The 24,119-nt window shown below is 38.8% G+C and overlaps 1 protein-coding gene across 2 annotated transcripts in view; it reads right to left on the bottom strand.

Moving 5' to 3' along the window:
- The window catches only part of LOC124155987, a 74,414-nt gene extending 51,632 nt beyond the window's left edge, over window positions 1-22,782 (bottom strand). For both annotated transcript variants that reach the window (XM_046530239.1, XM_046530240.1), the window contains exons 1-5: window positions 22,381-22,782; window positions 21,324-21,636; window positions 19,571-19,948; window positions 15,941-16,474; window positions 13,783-14,030 (exon numbers count right to left, since the gene is read on the bottom strand). In XM_046530239.1, the coding sequence (XP_046386195.1) occupies window positions 13,783-14,030; window positions 15,941-16,474; window positions 19,571-19,948; window positions 21,324-21,636; window positions 22,381-22,577 (1,670 nt within the window). In that variant the 5' untranslated portion in view covers window positions 22,578-22,782. The remainder of the gene's footprint in view (window positions 1-13,782; window positions 14,031-15,940; window positions 16,475-19,570; window positions 19,949-21,323; window positions 21,637-22,380) is intronic.
- Window positions 22,783-24,119: the final 1,337 nt, after the last annotated feature.

The following is a 24,119-nucleotide window of genomic DNA, read 5'->3' as shown; positions in this document are numbered from 1 at the left end:
GTGGTTTAGTGACACGGAATGCAATCTCGCAGTGATTTTTTTGGCTGAGTCAAAGCTAGGATACCAAATTACATGGACCGGATTCGAGACTCTGGAGGGAGGAATCGAATGTACGAGAATCCTGGAGATGGCGAAGGAAAAAAGGATGAAACATCAAGCAAAAAAGGAGAAAGAGAGTCGGCAAGGTTGGAAGAGCAGGGGAAATTTAAAGCGGAGACAAAAAAGGAAACGACGCTAAAATGAACGGGGTTGGAAAATACATGGATCGGCAACGGTATCTTGGGTATGCCATTTTTTGCGAGAAGCGAAGCGACATAGTTTTACGAATATAAGAGATGGACCATGATTTCCACCGCGATTCCGCAAGTCAAGCGAAATCACGAACGAAAGTGATTACGTGGGATACCAATTTAAAAATTCTTAAAAAGTGATTTTTTTCACCCTGTAAATGATCACTGGCGTGTAATATCTAGCCATCTGTTGAGTATATAGTTCAATCAACAGATTTTACTCTTCTATTTGAAAACTAAACGGAAAAAGAGGATAAAGAATAAGTCAAGAACTTTAACTAATCACCATTTATCAAATGGCAGAAATGTAAGTGGAAGGAGTGATTTAGCAACCTTCCAAACATACAGAATTTACCATTCTTTTATGTGAGATGAGATGGGCAAAGAACACAATAAAATGTAAGTAAACAATGGAGACATTATTGAAAACAGATTTCAGAATCAATTTGCAGTTACTTCTTACCATAGGATAAGTAGTGAGATATAAGCCATAAAGTTTTATTATTAATACTTAAAAGTAACTTGGGCCCTTACGGTGAGAAATATACGTTCACAAGATTCTTTAAATGTACGACATTTGGACAAGAAGATTATTCAAAATTTCACTTATACTATGAAAGTATTAATGTCTAAAGATCAGGCACTAAATAATCGTTAAATTGATATATTGCTGACATGCTGGAATACATTAAAAATGTAATCATAGAGCCGAGAGATGGATGATTATTGCTATTGTGATTCCTTCAGAGTTAAAAAGAAGCCATAGACAAAACGTGAAATCAATTTAACCATTTAAAAATTCGTTTAAAAGCGAAATGAATGAAATTGATAAGTGGTGATAGGTTAGAAATGGATCGAGCAGAATAAAAAAAATGTCTCCTTCTTTGATAAAAAAAATTTTTCGATCTCCATAGAGAATTTCTGTTTATATAAATGTTGTGTCTCGGATCTGCACTGGGTTTTTTCCCTCATAAAGCACATACGAAATTATTTTCTCTCTTTGGTAAGAACCACGAATCTATTGAAATCACTTTGGTATTGCTGTCACAAGAAAATAAATAGGAAAAAAGACTATTATTATCCGCTAGGGCTAACAGGATCCTATTCTGTTGAAGGACACGCTCTTTCATTACCTCCTTGGAGTTTCATCTGTGCATATTCCCTCTGTGCATAGCTAAATTCACACTATAGAAATTGAAGATACGTATTATGATGAAGATTATTACATAGATATATGTAATAAGTAAGCAATTTTTTTCCACCGATAGTCACCTAATATCCTTGGTCATCATGATTTGTCATACACTGACCCTTCCAGTAAATAACTATAAATACAAGGGATATTAAGTTTGATTACGACTTGAATATCAAACTCTTCCCTCTTCACGTAAATCATCCAGACCCATGGATTCACACGTAGGCTCTATACCACGAGTAAGCACAAAAAAACCCGATGGTCAATACGCAGTAATTATCGGCAATTTGGAAAAAAGAGAATACTATCCTGCAAAGTAGGATCAAACGGAATGGGGGCGAATGGTAGGGGGGTTGAATGAGGCCTGGTTAAATGAGGTAACCTTCCCTCCTCCCCATAGCTGCTGCGGAGTGAAGCAGGGGGTGGGAGCATGGGAGGGCGAAAACAAAAGAAAGGGACTCCCCCGCACTTTCCGATGAGCAAGACGAGAGGAGGGAAAAGTCTCGGAGGCGCACGGCCTCCGAGACGGGGAGGGAGAGAGGTTAGGGTGGGCCTGAAGATGAGTGCTCCTTGGCTCCGGAGGGGACACTTGCGTGAAAAATACGACCGGGCGGGAAAGACGAAGAAGGAGAAGAAGTGATACATCGACCCATCGATTGACACGGATACGGAACAACAAAATCCTCCTCTGGGAAGTTGGAGGAGGAGAAAAAAGTCGTCGACGAGCCACACGAAAAATAAGGAAGCGGACGATGTCGAACGACAGCCTGGGTCTACGCTTACATGCACGAATACATTTCAATATAACTTACCCCGAATCTCATGAATGCATACGTTCGCTATTACCGCACCCAGGTTAGGGTTTCTTCATAAAAAAAGCATTAGTTTGTATTCTAAATATCCACTGCTATTGATTATAGCCTGGGTTTATGATTACATACACGAATACACTGCAATATATTTTACCCCGAATCCTACGAATACAAACGTCCACAATTACCGATCCAAAGGCTGGGGTTTCTACATCAGAAAAGCGTTAGTTTGCTCTCTGAGTATCCATCGCTATTTTTAAGTTATCGTAATATATGCCAAAAATAGTAAGTAATGTTAATATAACTTTAATGATTGTTGCATGAGTCGCCGAAATTTACAAATAGAGAGTGCAATTTGGGTTGAGCTATACCCTCACTTATCCAAAACCAATCTTTGGTTTGAATACTAATCGAATGAGTCCACTTTATGAATTAGTCACCAAGGCCACGAATAATATATTATTTTCTTTGTAACCTATACATAATTAGAAAAATCATATTTTTTTGATATTAGGAAAGTAACTCCAGTGCTAGTAAAAATTAACAATCTTCAGCTCTGATTGCCTAAAATAAAAAAATAATGCAAAAAACATCGACCGCTTTATTATGAGAGCTCAATTAATTGAAAAATATAATGTATAAAATAGCATACATTGAAGTGTTCCTAATAGTATGAATGAAAGTACTATTTATGGAAAGTTTAGTCTTGTAAAATGGTTTTCAAAAACTGAAAATGTGCGAAAATTTTGAGGGTCAGTGTTTCGATTTCGTTCCCAGGTCCCGCAAACGTTACAAATAGTGAGTGCAATTTGGGTTGAGCTATATCCTCACTTTAGCAAAACTAATCTTTGGATTGAATACTAATGAATCCACATAATGAATAAGTCACCAGGGTCATGAATGATGTATTCTTTTTTATTTCAAGTGCTACCTAGTGGTGTAAATGAGAGATATTTTTGAAAGTGTCAAAATCCTCCCCTAATAATATATCAGGGAATTTAAGAAATTAGCCTCTAATAATTTGTTACCAGCCCCCTAACAATGCATTGAATGCCGAAACCCTAAAGGAAAACATCATCCTCGACTTTGGTAACACACCTCAAGAACACTCTCTGTTTTCAAATAGCCATAATTCTTGCCGTAATTATTTAAGCGTGAATTCAAATTTTTAAGCATGCATAATAGATAAACTATAATGGCAGTGGCTACTTTGAGTTAAGTGTTTACTTGAGTATAATATATTTCTGTCTAGTAGTTTTAAACTCATAAATGAAGTTGATGAAAACAGAATTAGAAGGATTTTAATGAAATATTTGTAAATATTAAAAATTGGCTAATCTGTTATACTAAGAATTCTTTCAAAAGAAGTTTTTTTATTGTAATTTTAGTGCCTTAACTCCCTATACCATAAGATCCTGACCCAGTTTTGAAATGATGTAGTCGTGTCTAGGCTGTTGAGAATGATTCATCGTTTAGACAAGACCCATCACTAACGTTTTAACCTGCAGTAAATATGAGTTCCTGCAGCATCAATATGGAAGAGAATGTTTAGTTTTTCTTCGGAGGCTCAATTAGCTAGTCATTGATGGAAGCGGATAGTGGCTTTGAGACAGCGGAAATGCACTGCGTCCCATTAGCGCTATACACTCAGAAACTCATTCAAAAACTTATGAAAAGATCGGCTATCCTCTAGAGGCTGAAAGATGACGTTGTCTCAGGTAAGCTGTGAGGGTAATTGAAATTAACCCTTTTAATAGAAGCGTAAAGCGTTCACGATTTCGGAAATGACAAAATTACATTCCAGAGTGTAATTATAAACACATGAGACACTTCGTGACGATCACTTCTTTGTAAGGAAGATATTTGGATAGGGGTAACAGAAGCAGTAAATCATTGTAAGCTAGGTCATTTCCTCATAACCATGCAATGGTGCAAAGAATTATTTGAGATTGAGGTTTTAGGTTGAGATTTTTGATGAATGTAACTAGTTCATAATTATAAGACCTTGAGAAAGAAATGACTCGCTATAAATATTGATCAAGTCTTCTAATCTCCGTTAAAATTAGAAAACACGAATGGAGCGTGATAAAGAAATTACTTATAGAAAAAATAACATTTCAATTGAATTACCATTCATCTAATAATCAACCTTTTACAGAAACACGACTGAAAAATAACGTTGAAGAATACTTTAAGCGTGGAAAGCTAGCAATACCGCTCTTATCTCGTTATTGGCAGGCCAATTTGCTCCCTAAATACGCCACTATCATGAGAAACCATAATAAAATCTCCCGTAGACTCGAAGTCCAGATTCTCCGTGCAAAAGGGGGCTTGATCGCGAGACAACGAAGGAATGCAACCGGCCCCAGAAGGCGTCTAATAATAATATAAAAGGCGAAGAAAATAACTAGTCCATAATTATGATACCTTGAGTAAGAAAATAGTCTTCATAAATATTGATTAAGTCCTCTAATCTTCATTAAAATTAAAAAGCTGAATGGAGCGTGATAAACTAATAACTTGTGGAAAAGATAAAATTTTTATTGTACGACCACTCATCTGATTATTAACCTATCGCATATTTACGGCTAAAACATAAAGTTTACAGAAATTTCAAGCGTGGAAACTGAGATCGATTTCCACACTGCTCAGGAAGCACTGGAAAGAAATTCACCAAGAGCTCCCAGTCATCACGGTTTACCGAGGTATACCATCCTTATCTCGTTATTGGCTGACTAATTTACTCCCTAAATACACTAACATCACAGGAAATCCTAATAAATTCTCCCGCAGACTCAAAGTCCAGATTCGCCGCGCAAAGTGGGCATGGAGGTGAGGGAAGGTAGGAATGCAACCGCGCCCAGATGGAAGGCGTCCAACCCGAAAACCCTCGCTAAAGCGTGCTCGGATACGAAAACATGCTTCGCAAACTGTTCGTGATGAGTGCAAACGTGATCTCGGGCGACGGCGGATGTGGCAGCGGGAAGCGTGGGTGGTGTGCGTCGGTGGACGGATGTGTGTTATAAGGGCGAGCAGGGAGGATGGATGAAAGAAGAAAACCAGACTGGCGCTTTGAGGGTTGCTGATTAAAATTTGCATGCAATTAAGGGGGATGTCGGCAGCGGCGACGGAGTAAAGGGCCGCTCTCTCGCACTGGATCCATTAATGGAAAATGGATGGGCCCGGTGGGGTAGGAGGGGAAGGGGTAGAGTTGGGGTTTGGGGTGAGGGATGCGGCCAGGGGGTGTGGGATGGGTGGGACTGAGATGTCGACCCTGCTTCGGTATGGGTGACCCTTGAAGGCAATCGATTTCGAAGACTCGACTCGAGCTGGGCAAGCCAAAAGAATGAAAGACAGGATGAGACCCTAGGGAATGGCCATATATTAGATATGTTGACGCAAAAAAATCGATAGAGGAATATTATAAGCAGCAGAATGTACTTTGGCGAAATCTTGTCACCTCTTGGATTTTTATAATTTTCCGGCCTCGGTGACGGCGGGGTAGAGTCCTTTCCTACCAAACCGAAGGTCGCCGGTTCAAGTATCACCTGGGTTTGCTGCCCCTACCAAGGGCATGGATGTTCGTGTACGATTAATTGCTAAATGTTACGAAAACCCGGATGTAGAGGCCAAGTAGTTCTGTTTTCGGTGGTATTGCATTGAAAAAATGTATCAACAACGTTATTTTTTTATAGAGAATATACAACGGTATAAATAATCCTTTTCTTTCACATTCCCAAGATTTCCGGTCAATTTGGACTATCAGGAGTAACCTGATTTTTTGTACTTATGGATATGTATCAAGGTTTTTTTTATTAACTCAAAATAACACACTCATCCTAATAACGATGGGCAAGTGGTCCGTAGAAAATCGGGTGAAGCATATTGGTTTAAAATATAGGAAATCCCGAGAGGAGCTCACCATAATATGTAATAAGCCAGGAAATAGTTACACTATAGCAGAATGTACTGATTAAAAGGAAATAATCAAATGCTATGGGACTATGCCTGTTTCGCGCCTGCCCCCGGGCGCGGTTGGGGTCTTTCCTATTAAGTTTTCCTATGCTGCTATCCGTAACTTTCATTTTTGCCCATATTTTGCTGACTTAGAAATCAACCTTTTAAAACTGCTCTTTCGATTTGAAGAAAACAGCAGGTACAGGAATTTATAGGGGTTGACAATTGAATGAAAAAAATGAAAATCATTAAATGGAAGATATAGAATGCAGAGGGGATTGAAAAATGGATGGGCTAGAGATACCCACCCTGTCTCAAATTGGGTAAGCTCAGAATAAAATCGATTTCAGGACAGAATCAAATGACATGGAATTATACAAATACATGCCTCGTGATTTGCCTGGTATGCGATAGTGGTGCTTTCCTTCGAGTCATTCCTATGTCGCATTATATGACGTTAGCAAAGTTAAACGATTTATTCCGTAATTATTTAGAAAGAATACATTGGCAAAGATCCAAATTCATTTTACCTCGATTCATAGGCACTTATCAGATGAAACGTAAATATTTTATGGTTTATTAATTTAAGTCAATGACGAACTAGACAGTTATTACTCCTTAAACAGGCAATTCAGGATGAAGACCTTTTATGGCAAGTTGAAGTCCTCTTAGTCGTTAAATAGGACTCAGTCATATTACGCTTAAAGACCAAACTCAGAGTGATAAAAAACATTCAATAGAAACTATTCGGCAACCCACTGTCATTAAAGTTGGTTTCTTAATGGGGAATGGAAGTTATTTGAATAAAATTAGCAGGAAAAACGCATGAATTTGCATCAAATAACTGAATCTAAACGTTATTAATGACTCCATCAGGAGTGAAGTGGGAAAATTTATCCGTAGACTGACCATGAATGAACTATTTTTGCATCAATATAAAAAATAAGAATTTTTAGGCCCTTCATACCGCGCATTTAAAGTTCAGATGTCATCAATTATAATGATTATCGGTATTTACACTACGCTTTAAGTTAAGCTTCGGTACTAACCACTGTTAATCAAAGCCAATTTTTCGGAGTCAATATAGCATTATGCCATTACATCCATCCTGTAAATTCCAGCATTTATGAATGTTCTTGTTGAATATAATTTATTTTCAAGTACCCATCAATGAAAAAACAGAGAAAATGTTGAACTATCTTCTAATTACACGATTGGTTACATTTGATTCAACTTTATGGTTGTGGGCTATATCATTTAATATAAACATATTTTTGCTGATATAACTCCTCATTGCATGGTGGGTTTTGCGTGGAGGTGAAGGGTGCCCAGTCAATCAGCAGCACACCGAGGAACGAGTTTGTGACGAAGTCGCGCGGAAGTTTTCGGCATGAAGCGAATGGTGGAGCCCTTGAGGACCCGTTGACGGATGAAGTTGGGACCGAGATGCGACGAGGAAACTCACCCGTGGAGCAAATGAAAAACCTACATTCGAGTTTTGGGCCCCAGCGAAATCCAGTCATCACTTTCAAAAGTTTTGAAAGCTCATCCAGATTCTCAATTAACCACGTAGAAATCTCCTTTATATGGTCGAAGCAGAAGGAACGGATGTTCAGAAAGTAGCCCAGACAAATCTTTTTGACAAGGGAATGCTAGTTAAGTCCTGAAAAAATTATAATTGAATTTCCGGAAGAAATCAAAGGAGCTACCTAATTTAAGTTTTCCCTCTTTTGGATTTTCTCTACTCACCGTAGGTACCTAATAATAGAGACTTTTAATGCAGCTCATTATTATATAAACCTATCATCATATTTTAACAGTATTAAACTCAATTCAAGTACAGTTACACCTCACTTTCACGTAGAGTTAGAGATGCATTTAAAGTTTTATATTTGCCAATATTTAAAGGCGTTAGTGAATATACACAGTTTATTTCCAGCTAAGATATATCTTTTTGTGTAGAAAATTTTGTCTGTGTATGAATTCAATTTCAATAAGATTGGATATTTCAATAAGATAAGTGATAGTATAGGATTAACGATATTATAAATTTGGCCTCTTTTAACCTTAATTTGGTTGAAATCAGCTATCAAAAATATCGATTTTGGCCAATTAATAATATGTATTACTTGATCACTTAAATGTGGAGTGAACTTCACCATCAGCTGTTGATGACGGTGTTTTATGAAAATAAAATTGAAGAAGAACCATCTAATCTAACTAACATATTCTAATTAAAAATTAACTTATTTGTGTTTCCATTTGGTTTAAGCAATTGCTGATGTAAATGTATCCTGATGTTAAAAAAACGAATAATATTTAGGTGAATGGAAAAACTGCTTTAAAGAGTTAAAAGCAAATAGATGTCAATTAAATGAATGAAATCATTATATCCATCATTTAAAATCTTATTTAACTATCAATTTATAACGAAGCAATTAAAAAGTAATTTACAAATTTCCGCATTATTTCAAAGCAATTAAAAACAATCTTGCCAGAAAAAAGGAAAAAAAAACGACGCAAATTTTCGAACATTTCACGTTAGCCACGTGTGAAATGCCTATGACCTCCGTGGCAAAGGAAAGGGGGAAAAGGATTATATTTTTCATGGCATACTTCAAATACCTAGTAAAATTAAAGAAATTGAACTCGTTCAGGGCTTGACTTATCTACTATGAAAGAAGTTTCAAAGTATAGAACGTGTTCTTGAGGTGAAGAAAATGCCAGCTTTATGCGTGATCGTAATTTAAACGAACCATTTTCCTTGCTGTTAAAGGGTTATTTTCAGACGCGGATGTAGTAAAAGAGTCCGTTTCCTCCCTCCTATGCTTAATCTTCCAACCTTTCATAACGCCGTTAACCCATTTAGGAGTTTTTTCGTTTCACACGAGAGACAAATTGCACGAGAAGACTTCCGAATCTTATTAAATAATTGCCGCTTCATTGTCTTGGGTTATTCAAAAGGCGCCATACCGGCGACCAGGAAATGTCCCCTGTCTTTTTTCACCACCATACAATGAGGGAGGGAAAAAATTGAAATGTGTTCGTTCCTGTCTGTGTCTATCAAGATATCTCACTACCTCTTTGCTCCCCTAGAATTGCTAGGAAGAGATTCATATAATTGAAGAGGAAACGATTTTGAAAGAACAGCACCAGAAGAAAGTTAAACAGTTACTATTAATGCCATTTCCTACTGCATCTCAACCAATTCATACATACATGTTCAAAATAGTCTGTTGTTCGAGGAAATCCCCATTGGGACAGTTTGCAAAACGTTTCATGGACATGGCAACAATATTTTGTGAATTATTTTCTTGGACGAAATAGTGAGGGAAATATTTCCGAGGTCACCTTGTCACCTTAAAAAGTGTATTGTTATTTACGGCATCATAGCTTTATCATTGCACGTAATAAGATATCAACTCAAATTTAGATGGTATGTTTCTCACTGTAATTAATATATTTGAAATTTTCGAGTATCCTAACCGACATAAATAATTTACTAGGCTCTCTCGATCTACAAAATATAAATAAAGTGAAAATTTACGTGTGAAAAGGTGATAAAAAGAAAGAACAAACAAATTTATAATGGAAGTGTTTCTGGAATTTTTTAGAGTTTTCGTTCCCATGCTCTTCCACAGAAGAAGATAATGCTACAACAAAATAAGTGAAGCCATGGCTATTCAATATTTGTTCATCTAATCACGTTATAATAAAACTATTTCGGTGAATAGAAAACCGTTAAAAAATTAAATATTTCTTGATGACTTCCACGCAAATTTATTAAGCGCATTACTAAGACGAGTATGGATACCTTTCAAGGCGACACGGTGAATATATCATCTAAGAATATCACCTTATTTCTAGGTCTGACAGGAATAATAAATTAAGAGAGATAATTTTCCTAACGGATAGATATGGGAATTCGTTTATCCACTGAAAAATAAGGGATTATTATGAATAATAGGGCTCAGTAAGCGCATTTACTTTCTTTATTTCCTTGTTTATATTTCCAAATATTATTCTTCATTTTAACGCCTGGTGTCGTATTTCCCCCACCACGCTACTATTGAGTAGGCTAGCGGGGTTTTATTTACATTTAGACATATATTATTTTTATTTCAAGCAGTTCTAGAAGCAGCCTTAGTTCTCAGTTCCTGCACAGTCAAGTCTTACGAACTTACTATGCGCTTAAAAAGACGGAAAACGGGTTTGTGTGTGGCTACAGTGTTGGCTTCCCACCCCGTGGACTCGGGTTCGAAATCTAGCGGCGGCAGAGAATTTTCAGAGACTACCCGGTGCTTGCTTGGATGTTGTGAGAGGAGGAAATTTCAAGGACATCCCTCAGTCCATCGGATGGGACGTAAAGCCGTGTTCCCCTTGGTGCCTTTCGTTAAAAGAAGGCTAATACCAACGCGGGGTTTCTCTCCTCCCTATCCTCCATACACTTCCCTCATGGCGCAAATGGCCTCAGACGTCGCACAGTGGGCTGAAATCGAAAAAAGCTGGCCAAAAATGATTTTTTTCACTTTTTAATTTAGAAAAAAGTATTATATTTTCAAATTACAGAATAATCAGTGACCACATTACTGAAATAATTTTATTCATAACTCATTTTTTTAAAGCAGGAGACGTCTGTGAATTTAATGAAAAATTATCTCAAAATTTTTTTCCCATATTTTGAAAAAATTGACTAAAGTTTTTTGATACTGTTGCGTTATGTTTTAAAATGCCTAATTTTAAACCATTCCATAATAAAAATGAACATTTTCATAATTCGTTGTAGTGAAAGTTTTTATTATAGCGATAATTTTTATTGCTTTTATTTAAACAATTAAAATGTCCTATTTTTCATGTATTTTTAACATAATGTAGAGAAAAAGTTGATGTTTTTCACTTTGCTTCACGAAGTGTTTAGCACCACATTGTAAAATAAAGTGTCAACTTTAGTTATCAATTGAAAAATCCTGCCCCAATTTGCCACCCCGCCTCTCCTGTCAAGTTATGTGCGTGTATGTCCAACCGCCCGACGCGGTGGTTTGATGCGAACATTTGTTCAGACTTAGCTGTGGCAGAGGATAATTCACTAAAAGTGAGACGAAACTACACTTACATGCACTGCATACATTTAGCATGCCATATTAGTCTTATTGTTCTATTTTTCTAAGCGCACATTACAATTTCCTTCATGAGACATATAAACGACTCAACGATTGCGCTGGCAGACCAGATTCTTGTCTCGGGAAGCGGGCGGCTGCAAAGCATTAATTCTTGGAAAACCCAATTCTAACCACTATAAACTCGCATATTCTGATATCCGTACTCTCCTAGGCCATACGTAGCAACCATCAGCTCAAACACTGAAAAGGGCACACGTGTGGCGGAGCGCCGCCGCGCCGCAACGGCGGGCACTACCCTGCCGACCGCGTTAATCCCTATTGTACCCGAAAACCCAACCACTGTGTTATGATTCTTATCTAGCGTAAAAGAAGTTCTGTACTCGTTTCATAACTGTCCCTCTCTAGAAATGCCATTTATTGCTTTATAGCCTCGGTCTATGAATGGGTTTTTGGACTGTTGAGGATCGCTTCCCTTCGACATCCGTGCAAACAATTTTCTACGAAGTAGCTCACACGGGGTTTTCCACAAATGCTTCTTTTCAATTGGTTGAAAACTATTATCTTTTACGATTTTACCGAGAAAAGTAATGATTTTGTCTTCGTAAGTGCGAAAGGATGTGAGTGCTTGCGCTACGGATGCGAAGAACCAGGGTTTATTTTCCCTAAGTATACTTACCTTGAAATTTCAGCGTTGAGGCCGAACTACTACTAGCGAAGGATATCTCGGAACGATAAAAAGGTACGTTTTCCAAGTAAAATCTCTGTGATCGTGTGTATTATTCAGAGAATTAAGTTCTAATTTCGATTTCCTTGCCCGGTGGTTTAAATTGTTGATATTTTGGATGAGAGAAAACGGAGCGCATGAAAGTAACCCGCAAAGAAATACATGACGTTATTGTTAATGAAAATGTAAATTCGCCGTCGTCAAAACGTAAATTGGCCCTTCAATATCTTTATGGTAAGTTAAACTTGGGGAAAGACGAGAAGACAAAGGAAATGTTGAAGAACTTCATGAATAAATACTTTTTCAATAGGTATATCTAGAAATGGAAAGAATGCAAGAGAACCAGTTTGTAATAAAATTTCGATGTTGATTAGAGAAGGATAAACCGCTCCCAACAGATATGCATGAAACTCTTCTTGAGACCACTTGTTAAAGCATGGTCAAGGCATGACTAATGATGGGAACACTGCCCAACGTTTTTTTTCTGAACCTAAGCTAACATCAGAAATTACCGGTATGTTTACCACCAAAAACTCAAATTATATAGATTTTTATATATTAATTCAAAAACTTGTTATGAATATTTAAAATTTTTGGAAGAAGGATTTGGTGAGGACTTTTTTCCTTTTTAAATAAGCATTAGCGAGGAACTCATCTCGAGGTTTGCCTCAATTTTAAAAGCTCTGACATCTGGACCTGAGATAGATTATGCCAATTTCAGCGAGTACTGCTCAGAAACTGCATACCTTTTCGTGGATTTGTATCCGTGGTACTACACGCCCCCCACGGTGCACAAATTGCTGTTTTATGGAGCATCAATTGCCAAGGCTGCAGTGCTTCCAATTGGCCAACTTTCGAAGGAAGCTTTGAAATATCGCCACAAAGATGTCAGAAGATTCCGAGCGCACCACACGCCAAAAATTTCGCGCTGAACTGAAAGGAGATATCTTTTCCGAAGGCTTCTCCTTACTTCGGATCATCTAATATCCAATAGTTATGTACGTACAAATGCTAAAAGAAATGTTTCAAAGGATATACGATACTTGTATTGGAAGAGCCAACTGGTAGTGGACAGAGATGAGGACAGTGACGGCTGGGAATCCGATGAAAACTGGTAGTGGCTGGCAAATTTATCCCTTATGTTTTCTTATGTTTTATATATTTATGTTAATTTATTATGGTTCTTAAATAATTTTGTGGTATTTTGGTTTATGGTATAAATTGTTTGCGAGGTGCTTTCTTATGTGTGTACTTTTGGACAAAATGTTGACGCAAAGTTAGTTGACTAAATCACTAATGTTTAAAAAATAATTTTATGTATTTATTATGAACATTTTTATTTAAATTATTAAATTTAATGTTAAACTACTTAATGTTTTATTCCTAGCTATTAATTTCAATTAAATGTTCCCTCTTTACTGCAGCGGTCCAAATAGTCGATTTTTGTTTTTTTTTCCGTCTCCGCGTATTTGTTTAAAAAAACTCCCCGGATTAATTTTTCGGCAAAATGTCTTTATAATTATGTTATATAGCCTAAGTAAGAATAGGAGGAAAAATTTCATCGAGCTAATTGTAAAAATATGGAAGATATGATTTTTGGCCAGCTTTTTTCGATTTCAGCCCACTGTGCGTCGGTCTCTCCCCCAAATACCTTTACCTTGAAAAGGCAGAACGGAGCACTTACCTGTGAACGACAGTGGAGAAGTTCTTGAGTTGCTTGCTCGGCTCGTTCCAGCAATCCACAACGAGTGGGTCGCTGCCATTCTTGGCGCCGCCGTACGCCGCCAGCGGCGTCTTCATCCTCGTCAGCGCCAATCTCACGGCATCCACGGCCACTTCTACCGACGCCCGCAGTGCCTTGCGACCGCTGCCCGCCCACAGGCGCGTCGACGTCCGAGGCACCAGCTGAAGCAGGCCCACGGGTGCCAGGTCCTATGAAAGATAATAGTGTTATTATATAGCGCTTCCCTCAACAAAATACAGCAAAAAGAAAAAGAAATTTGTTAAATTCAGGATTTCTTCTCGGTCTCTACACCAGGTCAATTCAGTCGTATTCGCTGAAGTTTCGGAAAACGACTTGTCTTCCAAAAATCGAGATCTGCCTCAATCAAAAAATTTCAATCGTGATGCCGGCTTTCATTTAAGAGATGCTTGGACTCCTGTAATTATTTTCACAAAAATCACAGGGAGAGTAAATAAAGAACTTCAAAAGACCGTCAGCCAATGGGACGTCACCTTAGCCGTATTGTTGTACTCGCCAAGCGGTCGATGCGGTTCAATGTGAATTTGGACATTCAGATAGAAACACGCGTTGAGAATGAAAGACAAGTCGTTTTTCGAAACGCCTCCCAGCACGACAGAATTAACCTTGCGTAGAGTCCGAGAAGAATTCCGGAATAATATTTACCAGGAAATATTAAAATTGTTTATAATTTCTAAAGTGTTAAAATGGGTTATCCCAAAGACTATCACCTCAGAGGTGGTAGCCAAGATCTTGGAGCAATGACAATACATTATGATGCAGCCCTATGTGTCTTTTATCTATTCACAAACAATTCCTAAAAGTCTCTTATTATAAATATAAATTTATAGACATTTTCATATTGTTTTTTAATATCGTTTTTCAAAATAGGTAGTCATGTTATATTTTCTATAAAATATAACCAGCTTTATATTCCATTTCAATTGTCAGTGAAAGGGGAGTAAATGCTTTTGCATAAAAATGATAACCTTTTCTAAATTAGAAAAATGTTTGGTCAACTCGAATGAATAAATTAATGAGTGTATAAACTTTTGAAGAAATAACCGAAGCAGTCAGTAAATACCATTGAAATTTGTTGAGCCCATGTCTAGAATGTACGGAGATAGGTTAACGATATTACCACCAGTGCACTGCAGTGGGGCAAAGAATAAAAAAGGACCCAAAGAAAAACATTGCTCTCTCTCTCTCTCGCAGATCATTTTAGCTGATGGTGATGTGTGCCCCGCATACTTATTCGGTTTGTTACTAAACGTTTCGTGTCAGTAGGATAGTTTCCTATTTTTTATTGCCTAAATCGAAGCATTAATACTCCTGGAGTACGCATTTTACGCTCATAGATTTTTAAATGACGATATCTATTTTTCGCGATAAAATGAAATATGAACATTTTTTCAAGCGCGCAAAAACGCGACGGTTAATTATGAATGCTGGGAAAGGCCGCGTGACGTCTGGCTGCTGCTGTGTGAGACCACGTGGGTGCGAGGCTATGGTCTCCGCTACGATGCAGGCTGCTAGCATTCGAGCATGGTGGTAGCGTAAAGTACCCTGCTAGCAGGTAGCGCTTGTCTTAAATAAGGATTATTAATACCCTATCAAATGAAGGAAACTTCCGACCATAGGCAATTTAATAGGTGATTTATTAAGAGATGTTTTCCTGAGCTCTGTGCCTCATGTATGCATTGGTAATCTCAGACAATGTAAAACTCCTGGCTACTCGTATAGAATCTAGGTTCCTGTGACGCCACGTGGAGAGTCATCATATGGGCGCCAATCTGGGCTTTTTCAAATGAGATTAAAATTGACCGTTAACGTTCGTTTAAACTGGGATTCATAAAACCAAATAATTTGTATATTATAAATATACTAATGGTGGGTAACGAATCGCAATGCCTTTTGTTTTCTTTGATGAAAGAAACTACCCTAATAAAAGTGACCAGAAACGTCCACGAAACGTCGGGATACAAATCCAATAAGTACCAATCCAATAAATCGCTAAAAATTCTTAAAATTACCTTAACGCCAATTTATCTTATAAACGGGACATTAGACAAGCAAAACCGAGATAAGAAGAGGAAATAACCTCGCCAGTGTTCTCCTCTTCCTCAAAGTCGTGCTCTCCTTCCTCTTCGCTCTTTTCACCGTCCCCATCTTCCTCTGCCTCGCCGTCGCTCTGCATAGTCAACATTGGATGGTCTCCGGTAGCCGAACGTTGAAATCTCCCCAGAGGTGGCAGCGGAGTGAGCGGAGTCATCTCGCCAAGACGTGGAGACCATCCCAGCGCAGTCGGCAGAGTCGCCGCGGAGGACGTGAGGTGTGGGACTGCGGTCGCTGAACCAGCGGGTGAGCCGCTGGTCTCCGGCGGCCTCTTTCCCTCTCCAGCGGCGGCGGAAGCTGTGCCGTTACTGCACGACGCAGCGTGACGCCGGACGGGCTTCACTCCGACGCCGGCGTTGGTGTCCACCCACAGCCACTCCCAGTCTCCGCTGACGGCAAGTCCCACGCCCAGATCCTCTTCGGCGTCAAGGAGGCTCGCCTCTTTGAGGAGGCGGCGGACGAAGGAGGCCGAGCCGAAGAACACGGACACGCCAGGGGCGTCTTCGAATTCGCTGTACTCCTTTTGTGGTGAATGGAGACAACAGCAGTTATGCACATGCATGTATTCGGCTATATATAATTAATCATTGTGAAAATTCAGTTGATATAATCCCAACGGACAGAATGATTCTACACACAAGTTACCTTGTGCCATCTAGCAGATAATGTTAATTTGAAAAAAAGCTAGGCAAATGAACGATTCATTTTTATTTTTTTGTATTATATGTATTAATATATTTTAGCATAAAATAAAAATTTATCCTCCATTAGATAATTTACTGCTGAATTAACTGCATTTAATTCATGTACAGGTATTTTATGAATATAGTATCAAATGCAAGCTAAGGAAGTATAAGTAAGACACAGGCATTGGTTGCAATGGCGTCCCGGATAATCAGCCCTTCCATTATATATGGGTTAGAAGGCAATGTGCAAGTGCCAAGATAAATTATAAATATCGGAAATATAAAATAAATATCCATAATTAAAAAAAATAAGAGGCAGTGAGGAATTATCGCGGCGTTAGATCTATACCCGTTTTACCTTGGCTGTGGAAACCATAGCTTTCTTTCATGCCCCCACTATCCTGCTAATTCCAATCCATTTCTAGCAAGCATTATAGGTAGGTCACTCTTGCTGAGTGAATAGACTTGATTAAATACCGACTCAGTCGACTTCAAAGGTTAAGAAAGAAGAGCCGGAAAAAAACTTATTCCTCAGGAATAGGTTCTTCCTGATGACGTCTCCATGCTTCTGGGTTTCACCGCGTGGATTTTCTTTGCGACGACAGTTTCTCCTGTATTCCAACCGCCGTCTTAAGGTCGATGTCGGGATTCAATTTTTGGTGACCTGAAGACGCCGGTTAGAATACCGGAGAAACTGTCGTCGCAAAGAAAATCCACGCGGTGAAACCCAGAAGCATGGAGACATCATCTAGACAACGCCGCGGGAAACTACGCATCAGGTTCTTCCCGAATAGAGTATGTGCACATTTTTGGGAAGTGATCTTAAAAAATAATTTACACCTCAATTAGGCTAAATTCCGAGTCTGAGAATAGAGAGGTACTTTTTAAGCGAGATATTAATTATTAAAATTCGCAAAATTAATGATGCGCTGAAACACCGGTCGGCCACATTCTCAAGGCTGTGACGTCATTTTGTTCGACGTGTTCTCAGGCATTCCTAGTTCTTTAGGGTGAGCCCCTCTACAGCGTATACTGAGTTTGGAAAGAAGCAATGGAATGCCTTATGAACTAGATTTAAAGTGTGTACATGCCATCATCTACATCTTTTAATTCATTTGTTTCTCGGTTACGCTGACGACAAGACTCTATCAACTTTTCTACCTCGAACTACCTAATCGTATTTCTTACTCCTCGGTTCTCGCATTTGCGTTCGTTTGCAGATTTGTAGTGACATTAAAATTAAGAGACACTTAAACAGTGATGATCCTTGAAAATAATACGACTTAATTCGAGAAAAATAAGTCACTAATTAGTAACTAACTTAGTAACTGTACCCGTACTAATAACTAAAAAACGGAAAATTAATTTTCGATAAAAAGTGATAGTTTGGGTATTCAAAATGTTTGTAATTTAATTCCAAACACAGTGATGCTAATATTTTCCAAATCGGATGTGAAATTAGCTCATTATTACGTATCACAAGTCGGGACTACTTTTTGGAAATGCACCGCGCGCAGGGATTCCTCGCTTAATGGATAGTCATAACCGGTCATAACAAGACACTTGTATCTTGAAAACCAATTCACTTATGCTGTGAAGAAATATAAAATGAACCAATTATTAAATTGTGCTAACAAATGCTTCGAGAAGCATATTTAAACCGAATGAATGAAAAGTAATCGTCTGATCTAACTATCAAATATTTGATTTCCAGCCCGAGAGATTTCCGTCATTCATCCGGACCAAGTTTTCAATAACCAATTTTTAGATATACCTCACAAATGCTATTCATAAACCTCAACCAAGCAAATGTACATCTGACTGACATATCTATTTTAGCGAACTGAAAATAACTTGTAGAAACATTGAGATAATCAGAACTCTGCTTTTGAATACATTAATTCTACGAAAGAACAAATACGTCGACTAAAAGTGCGTTTTTTTTAAAGAAATTAAGATCAGATTACTGCTTAAACTGGACCAAAATGTAACTTCAGTTATTTGTGCTTACGTTTAAAACCTTAAATAGCCCAGAAGAAGAAGAACCCAGCTCAGTAACGGCAATTTAATAATTAACTATGGATATTCATCCAGTCACCACGGGCCATAACTGAATATGAAAAATTATTTTTCGCGAGTCAGTAGGTTAAATAATAATAGAATAGAAAATAGTTAAATAGATAAATTAAATTATGATCGGTATTTGAAATGACAATAATACAAATATCGATAGTTATCTACGTACCGGCACATTTACTTCCATAAACCTTAGAATCGTGCTAACAAACTTTTGGCCAATTACCTACTGTAAACAATCTTACTTAATTCACGTATGTTAGACCTAATTTCCGATGAGGTTTCCCGTCCATTTCTCTTTATTATGAATGAGACAAGACAACAAAAAAGCTCCAGTTCAACATTAAAACTTCGTGCCGAGGCATGTAGGTATAGTCCAACATAATCAGCACGGTCAATCATTGAAGCATCCACCTTCGGGATATTATTTGAAGAAACCCTCACGAAACCTGATTCCATGATAAGCACTTAAACGTATTTCCCTTTACACAGATCAGATCCACCAACTTTTTCCAGATCAGATCCACGTAGTTTATTGAATCATAAACACGATCATAACACGATAAACACCTTGCACGCTGATGAAATAGACCAGAATGACGTCACATACCGAGGAGCCAATAGGTGAGCGTTTTCGTCTGCCTAATATCGTTGCGAAAACAATGCATATTAAATAGTAATTATTAAACAAACTAAGCAACAATTAATGCTGTTAATCGAAAGTAATGATATTTACGATACATTTTATCGAATAAACTGCATTTCAATCGTATTCCTCCCGAGTGCACATACTCTATTGAATATGTATGAATCAGTAAAAAAGAGACCCACATTTGGCCAAATCAGCTACCTACCCAGTTACCCCCATCCTCTCTGTTGTCTCCATACTCGTGGATGATAGATGGCAAAGCTTTGGCTCTGGCTTCCTCGGAAACTTGCAGTAGCCTCCTGAGCCCCGCCCTGAGATCGTCTTTAGAGTCCGAGGGCAGAACAACGACCGAAGGCGCGAGGTGGGCGGGGACGCTGGTGTGCTGGGTTCGATGCTGGGAGGGGCGGTGGGAGGAGGGCTCATTAAGCTCGTGGACAAAGGCCATGCGGAGCTGCGTGGCTGCAGGCGAAGGGTCCGAGACGACAGCTACGCAGCGCCAATAAGAGCCTAGCAGCAAGACTTTCAAGGCCTTAGCGACGGCGATTTCCGAGGGCCCGTAGCGGACCTCCAGCTGACTCAGCTCCTGAGGATGAAGGCAGAGTTAAAATCCATTAATTCACATGCAGGACAAGGCCGAATTGAGCAGGGGGTCTAGGGGTTCAAACCTCCCACTATGGTGATGGAGATAGAATCCTAAGCGTCATTCCTACAGCTGAACCTACAACGCCTGAATTTGATTCAGGGCTTTGAAAGTGAAGTTTGGTAAGGAGGACAACCGAATTTTCCACAAGAAAGTAAAATCATGTGAGGGCACCGTTTATAAAATTAGGACTCTTACTTTTTATTTCTCTCGTTTTCCGTGTCGGTTCAACTTTAATAAAGAATAGAGTAAAAGATTTTAATCTACCGCAGAATTCCCAGCTTTTTCTGCCTTACCAGCAAAAACTTTCCTCCCTTCCTACCCTGGGCTTTAAAGACATGAATTCATTAGGAGAGAGGCTAAAGATTATTACTCAGTTCTTCCTTCCTTCCTTCCTTCAGTCATCTATTATTCATAGCACGTATTGTTCCCCATTACTATGTAATCCCTACCATGTGTTGCCTTTGTGTACCTACTTTGTCGTTCACTTATGACCAAGGCCACGATGTTCCAAATATACCCATAGTTAATCCTCGCAATATAGTTCTCCCATCTTAGTTTGTTATGTGTTTTTAGTGACTGAATAGCGATTGCTGTTTTGTTCAAGAGAAAACGTGATTTTAAATGCTAGAGAGCAATTTTTCCTATTTTGCTTATGAGTATATTGCTTGAATAGTTTCCGGAGTGTCTAGATGACAAGATACTGATTGTACAAGGTTGGCTTGTAGTAATAATACTTGCATGCCTCGTGGTTTAGCAGCAGGTGATAAAGAAAACTTTCCGGAAAGCACTATTTCTGCTAGATCAGAAACATGGTAGTGGTGTTGCTAAAGTCTATTGTATATTGACTATCTTAGGTGTTAAATTACTAAAAATCACTCACGTAGTTTCAACTTATTGCTGTTGAGGATTGTCTTAAAAGAAAAAATGATGCGTTGGAAACTGTTTTGGAATTCTTTTGTTAACCAACCTTTTTAAGGTAGCTGTTACACCAAAAAATTCCATATGGATTAGTTCGAATCGTCATTGTATCTGTTTAATGAGCTCAATGTTTACGCATTAATTGATGCGTAAGCATCAAGCTCATTAAACGTAATGGGGTGCGTAAACATTGGTAATTTAATTCAAGGTCACCGTCTATTAGTGATGTCATTCTGCGGTCAAGAATCCTCGTGCAAAATTTGTAGTCGACAATTCTAAACGAAGGAGGCCGGCAGGACAGCTAGTGAAAAGCTTATCTATAAAATCCAACGTTATGTCAATAAAGTAAAAGTAATAGACTTGAAGGCTGGAAAAAGATCTGACTTTATGAACTCACCAAGGGTGAATAGTAAGCCCTCTGCCCAGGCTCGAACCCGGGCCAGCTCAGAACCGGCACTCCCGCTGAAGAAGATGCCAATGCAGTCGTGTATCCCCTCCGCGCACCAATTCCCAGCACCACGGTGGCCACCACTCTCCGGCCCTTGACTGCATCGCACCACCGCGATGCACCAGAGAGCAGAACGTTGCTGCCATTTCGCTCGCCTCTTGGCAGAAGGATGGGAAGTGGCTGCAGAGACACCGCGCCCACGGCCAGGGTGGACGAGTTTAAAACGGACTTCTCGAAGGCCTTCAGAAGGGCTGGGTCATCCCTGCAAAGAGACAGATGATAGGGGTTGCACATCGTGTGCTCAATATAGGTCAGAAAACCAGGGAGGACAAATTATTTTCAGTAGTGGAATGTATTTCCAGCTTTTTACTATTGTATAGTATTGTAGAATAATGTTTTCATGTGCAAACAGAGAAAGGATCCTTCAGGAATCAAATTTTTGACGGAAGACTATGCTATCATCGAACTGGACAATTTTTTAATAACGATGGTGGAACTAGTGTTAAAACGTAAGAGTTATTTTTGGAATTTCATTTTTCTGTTAGATCAGTAACAACTACATCCTTGTTAATCAGCTATTTCAAACTTTTTTCATCAATTGTAAGGGTGAGAAAGTAATAAAAATATTTCACTGTCAAGAATTTTAATTTGTCGCTATTGCGAAGAAAGGAAGGTACTAATGGAAGGTACTAGTGGAAGATCTCTGAGAGAGAGCTCTGTTTCACACTTAAACAGTTTAACACTAAAGGTTTAAAAAAAATATTGAACTTAATGGTTATATTTCATTTAAAATTATATCGGAAAACTGGATAATTTTATTTGAATTGAATGATATATCGAATCATCACTTTGTACACTGAAATATTGTTATCATGGAAAGTTATTTATTTGAAGTAAACAGGGAGAGCTTCGAAATTGATTTCAAGATTGAAAAAGTGTTTATAAAGCATAGTTCCTAAAAGATCGGGAAAGTTTCAATAAAAAATATCTTCCATGATCACTATACCTGGAAACTAGCGCCAAGTGCAGCTGAGCGGGGTGGTGATGCTGGTTGTAGTGTGATGACGTCAAAGAGGCGTGCTGAAAGCTGTGCGCTGATTGGATGGAGAGTGCGAGGAGGAGGGAGGAAGCGAGGAGGAGGATGGGGTGAGCGGGAGGGGTGGAGGACGAGGTGCCGGCTTGAAGGTCGCGGGGGAACGCCATCAGGCCCACCTCTACGCGACCACCCCCGACCAGAGGACCCTTCTAGGCCCTGAGCGACTGACGGCGGCAGCCGCCGACCCGCTGCGGAGGAGAAGGAGAAGTCCACCGGAGAGTCGCGGGGTGTGCCGCGGTGACCTTCTCCGCCCCCTCGGCCTCTCCTTGCCGCGAAGTTCCCGCGTGGGGCAGATCACCGCCGCCGCCGCCGCCGCCGCTGGAGACTCCCCGCCGATGGGGCTGGGACGCCCGGGACTCTCCGCTCCCGGCGGCGGCATCCGCACTGCAAGCGAAAATACGAGAACGAATTGAGTTTGATTTTAATCTTTCACCCACTACTGAGATAACATTATTAAAAAAAAAATATTTATAATTTTGAAGACCTAAACCTCATGATTAATTTAAATTCAATAAAAAAGAGAGAAAGCGATTTTTCCTAAAATTTATTTAGAAACGTACGACGCGTCTCGACCGTCAGGTCATTTTCAAGTCCCATGTGATATACAAAGGAATTCGGCTACCTAAAAGCTCTCTTTTTCATTAAATGAAGATGACATAGCACTGCATCTCTCCTACCTCAGTTACTTTTACTCAAGATTCATATTTATAAAAGAGATATTATTAGAATTAGAGGGAAATAATTCCACATAATGGCTAACTGTTGAGTTCTAATCTCTTTTAGGGCTATGTGTCGCTGCAGAATGTAACTCTACCGATTGCTAAGAAAGCTATCTAATACCTGTGATGCTGTGAATATAATTACGCTGAAGCAATACCGTGGGGATATTTATCAACGTTAAAATTCCTTTACAATGGAATATGTCATACCGATGTTTACTTAATTCAGAAATCCACGAATAAGAGTAGTGTTTAAGGTCACTGAAAACCCCAATAATGGATTCACTTCAATACGTAGTGTATTTCCCATCAAAATTGTCAAAACAATCTGCTATACAAAGATTGCATGATGCGTAAATCACTAATACGTGCTCGAACTTGCTGACTAGATATTTTTTCAGGCTATTACTTGAGAGCATAATGAAGAGAATTTCATCGTAGGTACGTAGATGAGGAATTCGGTAAACTAACGGAGCCCCCTGATTCAGTGCCGAGCCTTTTGAAACCTTATATTCTTAGAATTTTGACAATACTCAGAAGATACTCACTTTTGGTGTGAAATAATTTTATTTCCCGCTTTCATTCTGGTGAATTGTTTAGCCGACTTAAATGAGAATACAGCACTTATTACAATCTTTGCCATCATTACCATGATATCACCATTTTTGTTAGATTGAATGTGTGTTCATGGATACCTTGGTAAAATATATCACAGAATATAGTCCAAAAGTTAAGGGCATAATTTTATAAGCAGAAATTAATAATAATAATGGGAAAAATCTGTGGGAATAATGGATATCTTCGAAAAACCTTATTATGTCCTTTTTATTTTCCTCCTCTTTGACTCGTACATTTGGAGTAATGTGTGGGAGCATCATGAAGGAAGTTAGATTGGAGAATATTGAGCGTATTAATCACCATTATTAATGT

The sequence above is a fragment of the Ischnura elegans genome, chromosome 3 (assembly GCF_921293095.1).
Source record: "Ischnura elegans chromosome 3, ioIscEleg1.1, whole genome shotgun sequence".
In the NCBI taxonomy this organism is placed as follows: Eukaryota; Metazoa; Arthropoda; class Insecta; order Odonata; family Coenagrionidae; genus Ischnura; species Ischnura elegans.
Note: the sequence above shows the minus strand (reverse complement) of the source record. Positions and strands in the feature narration are given on the sequence as shown.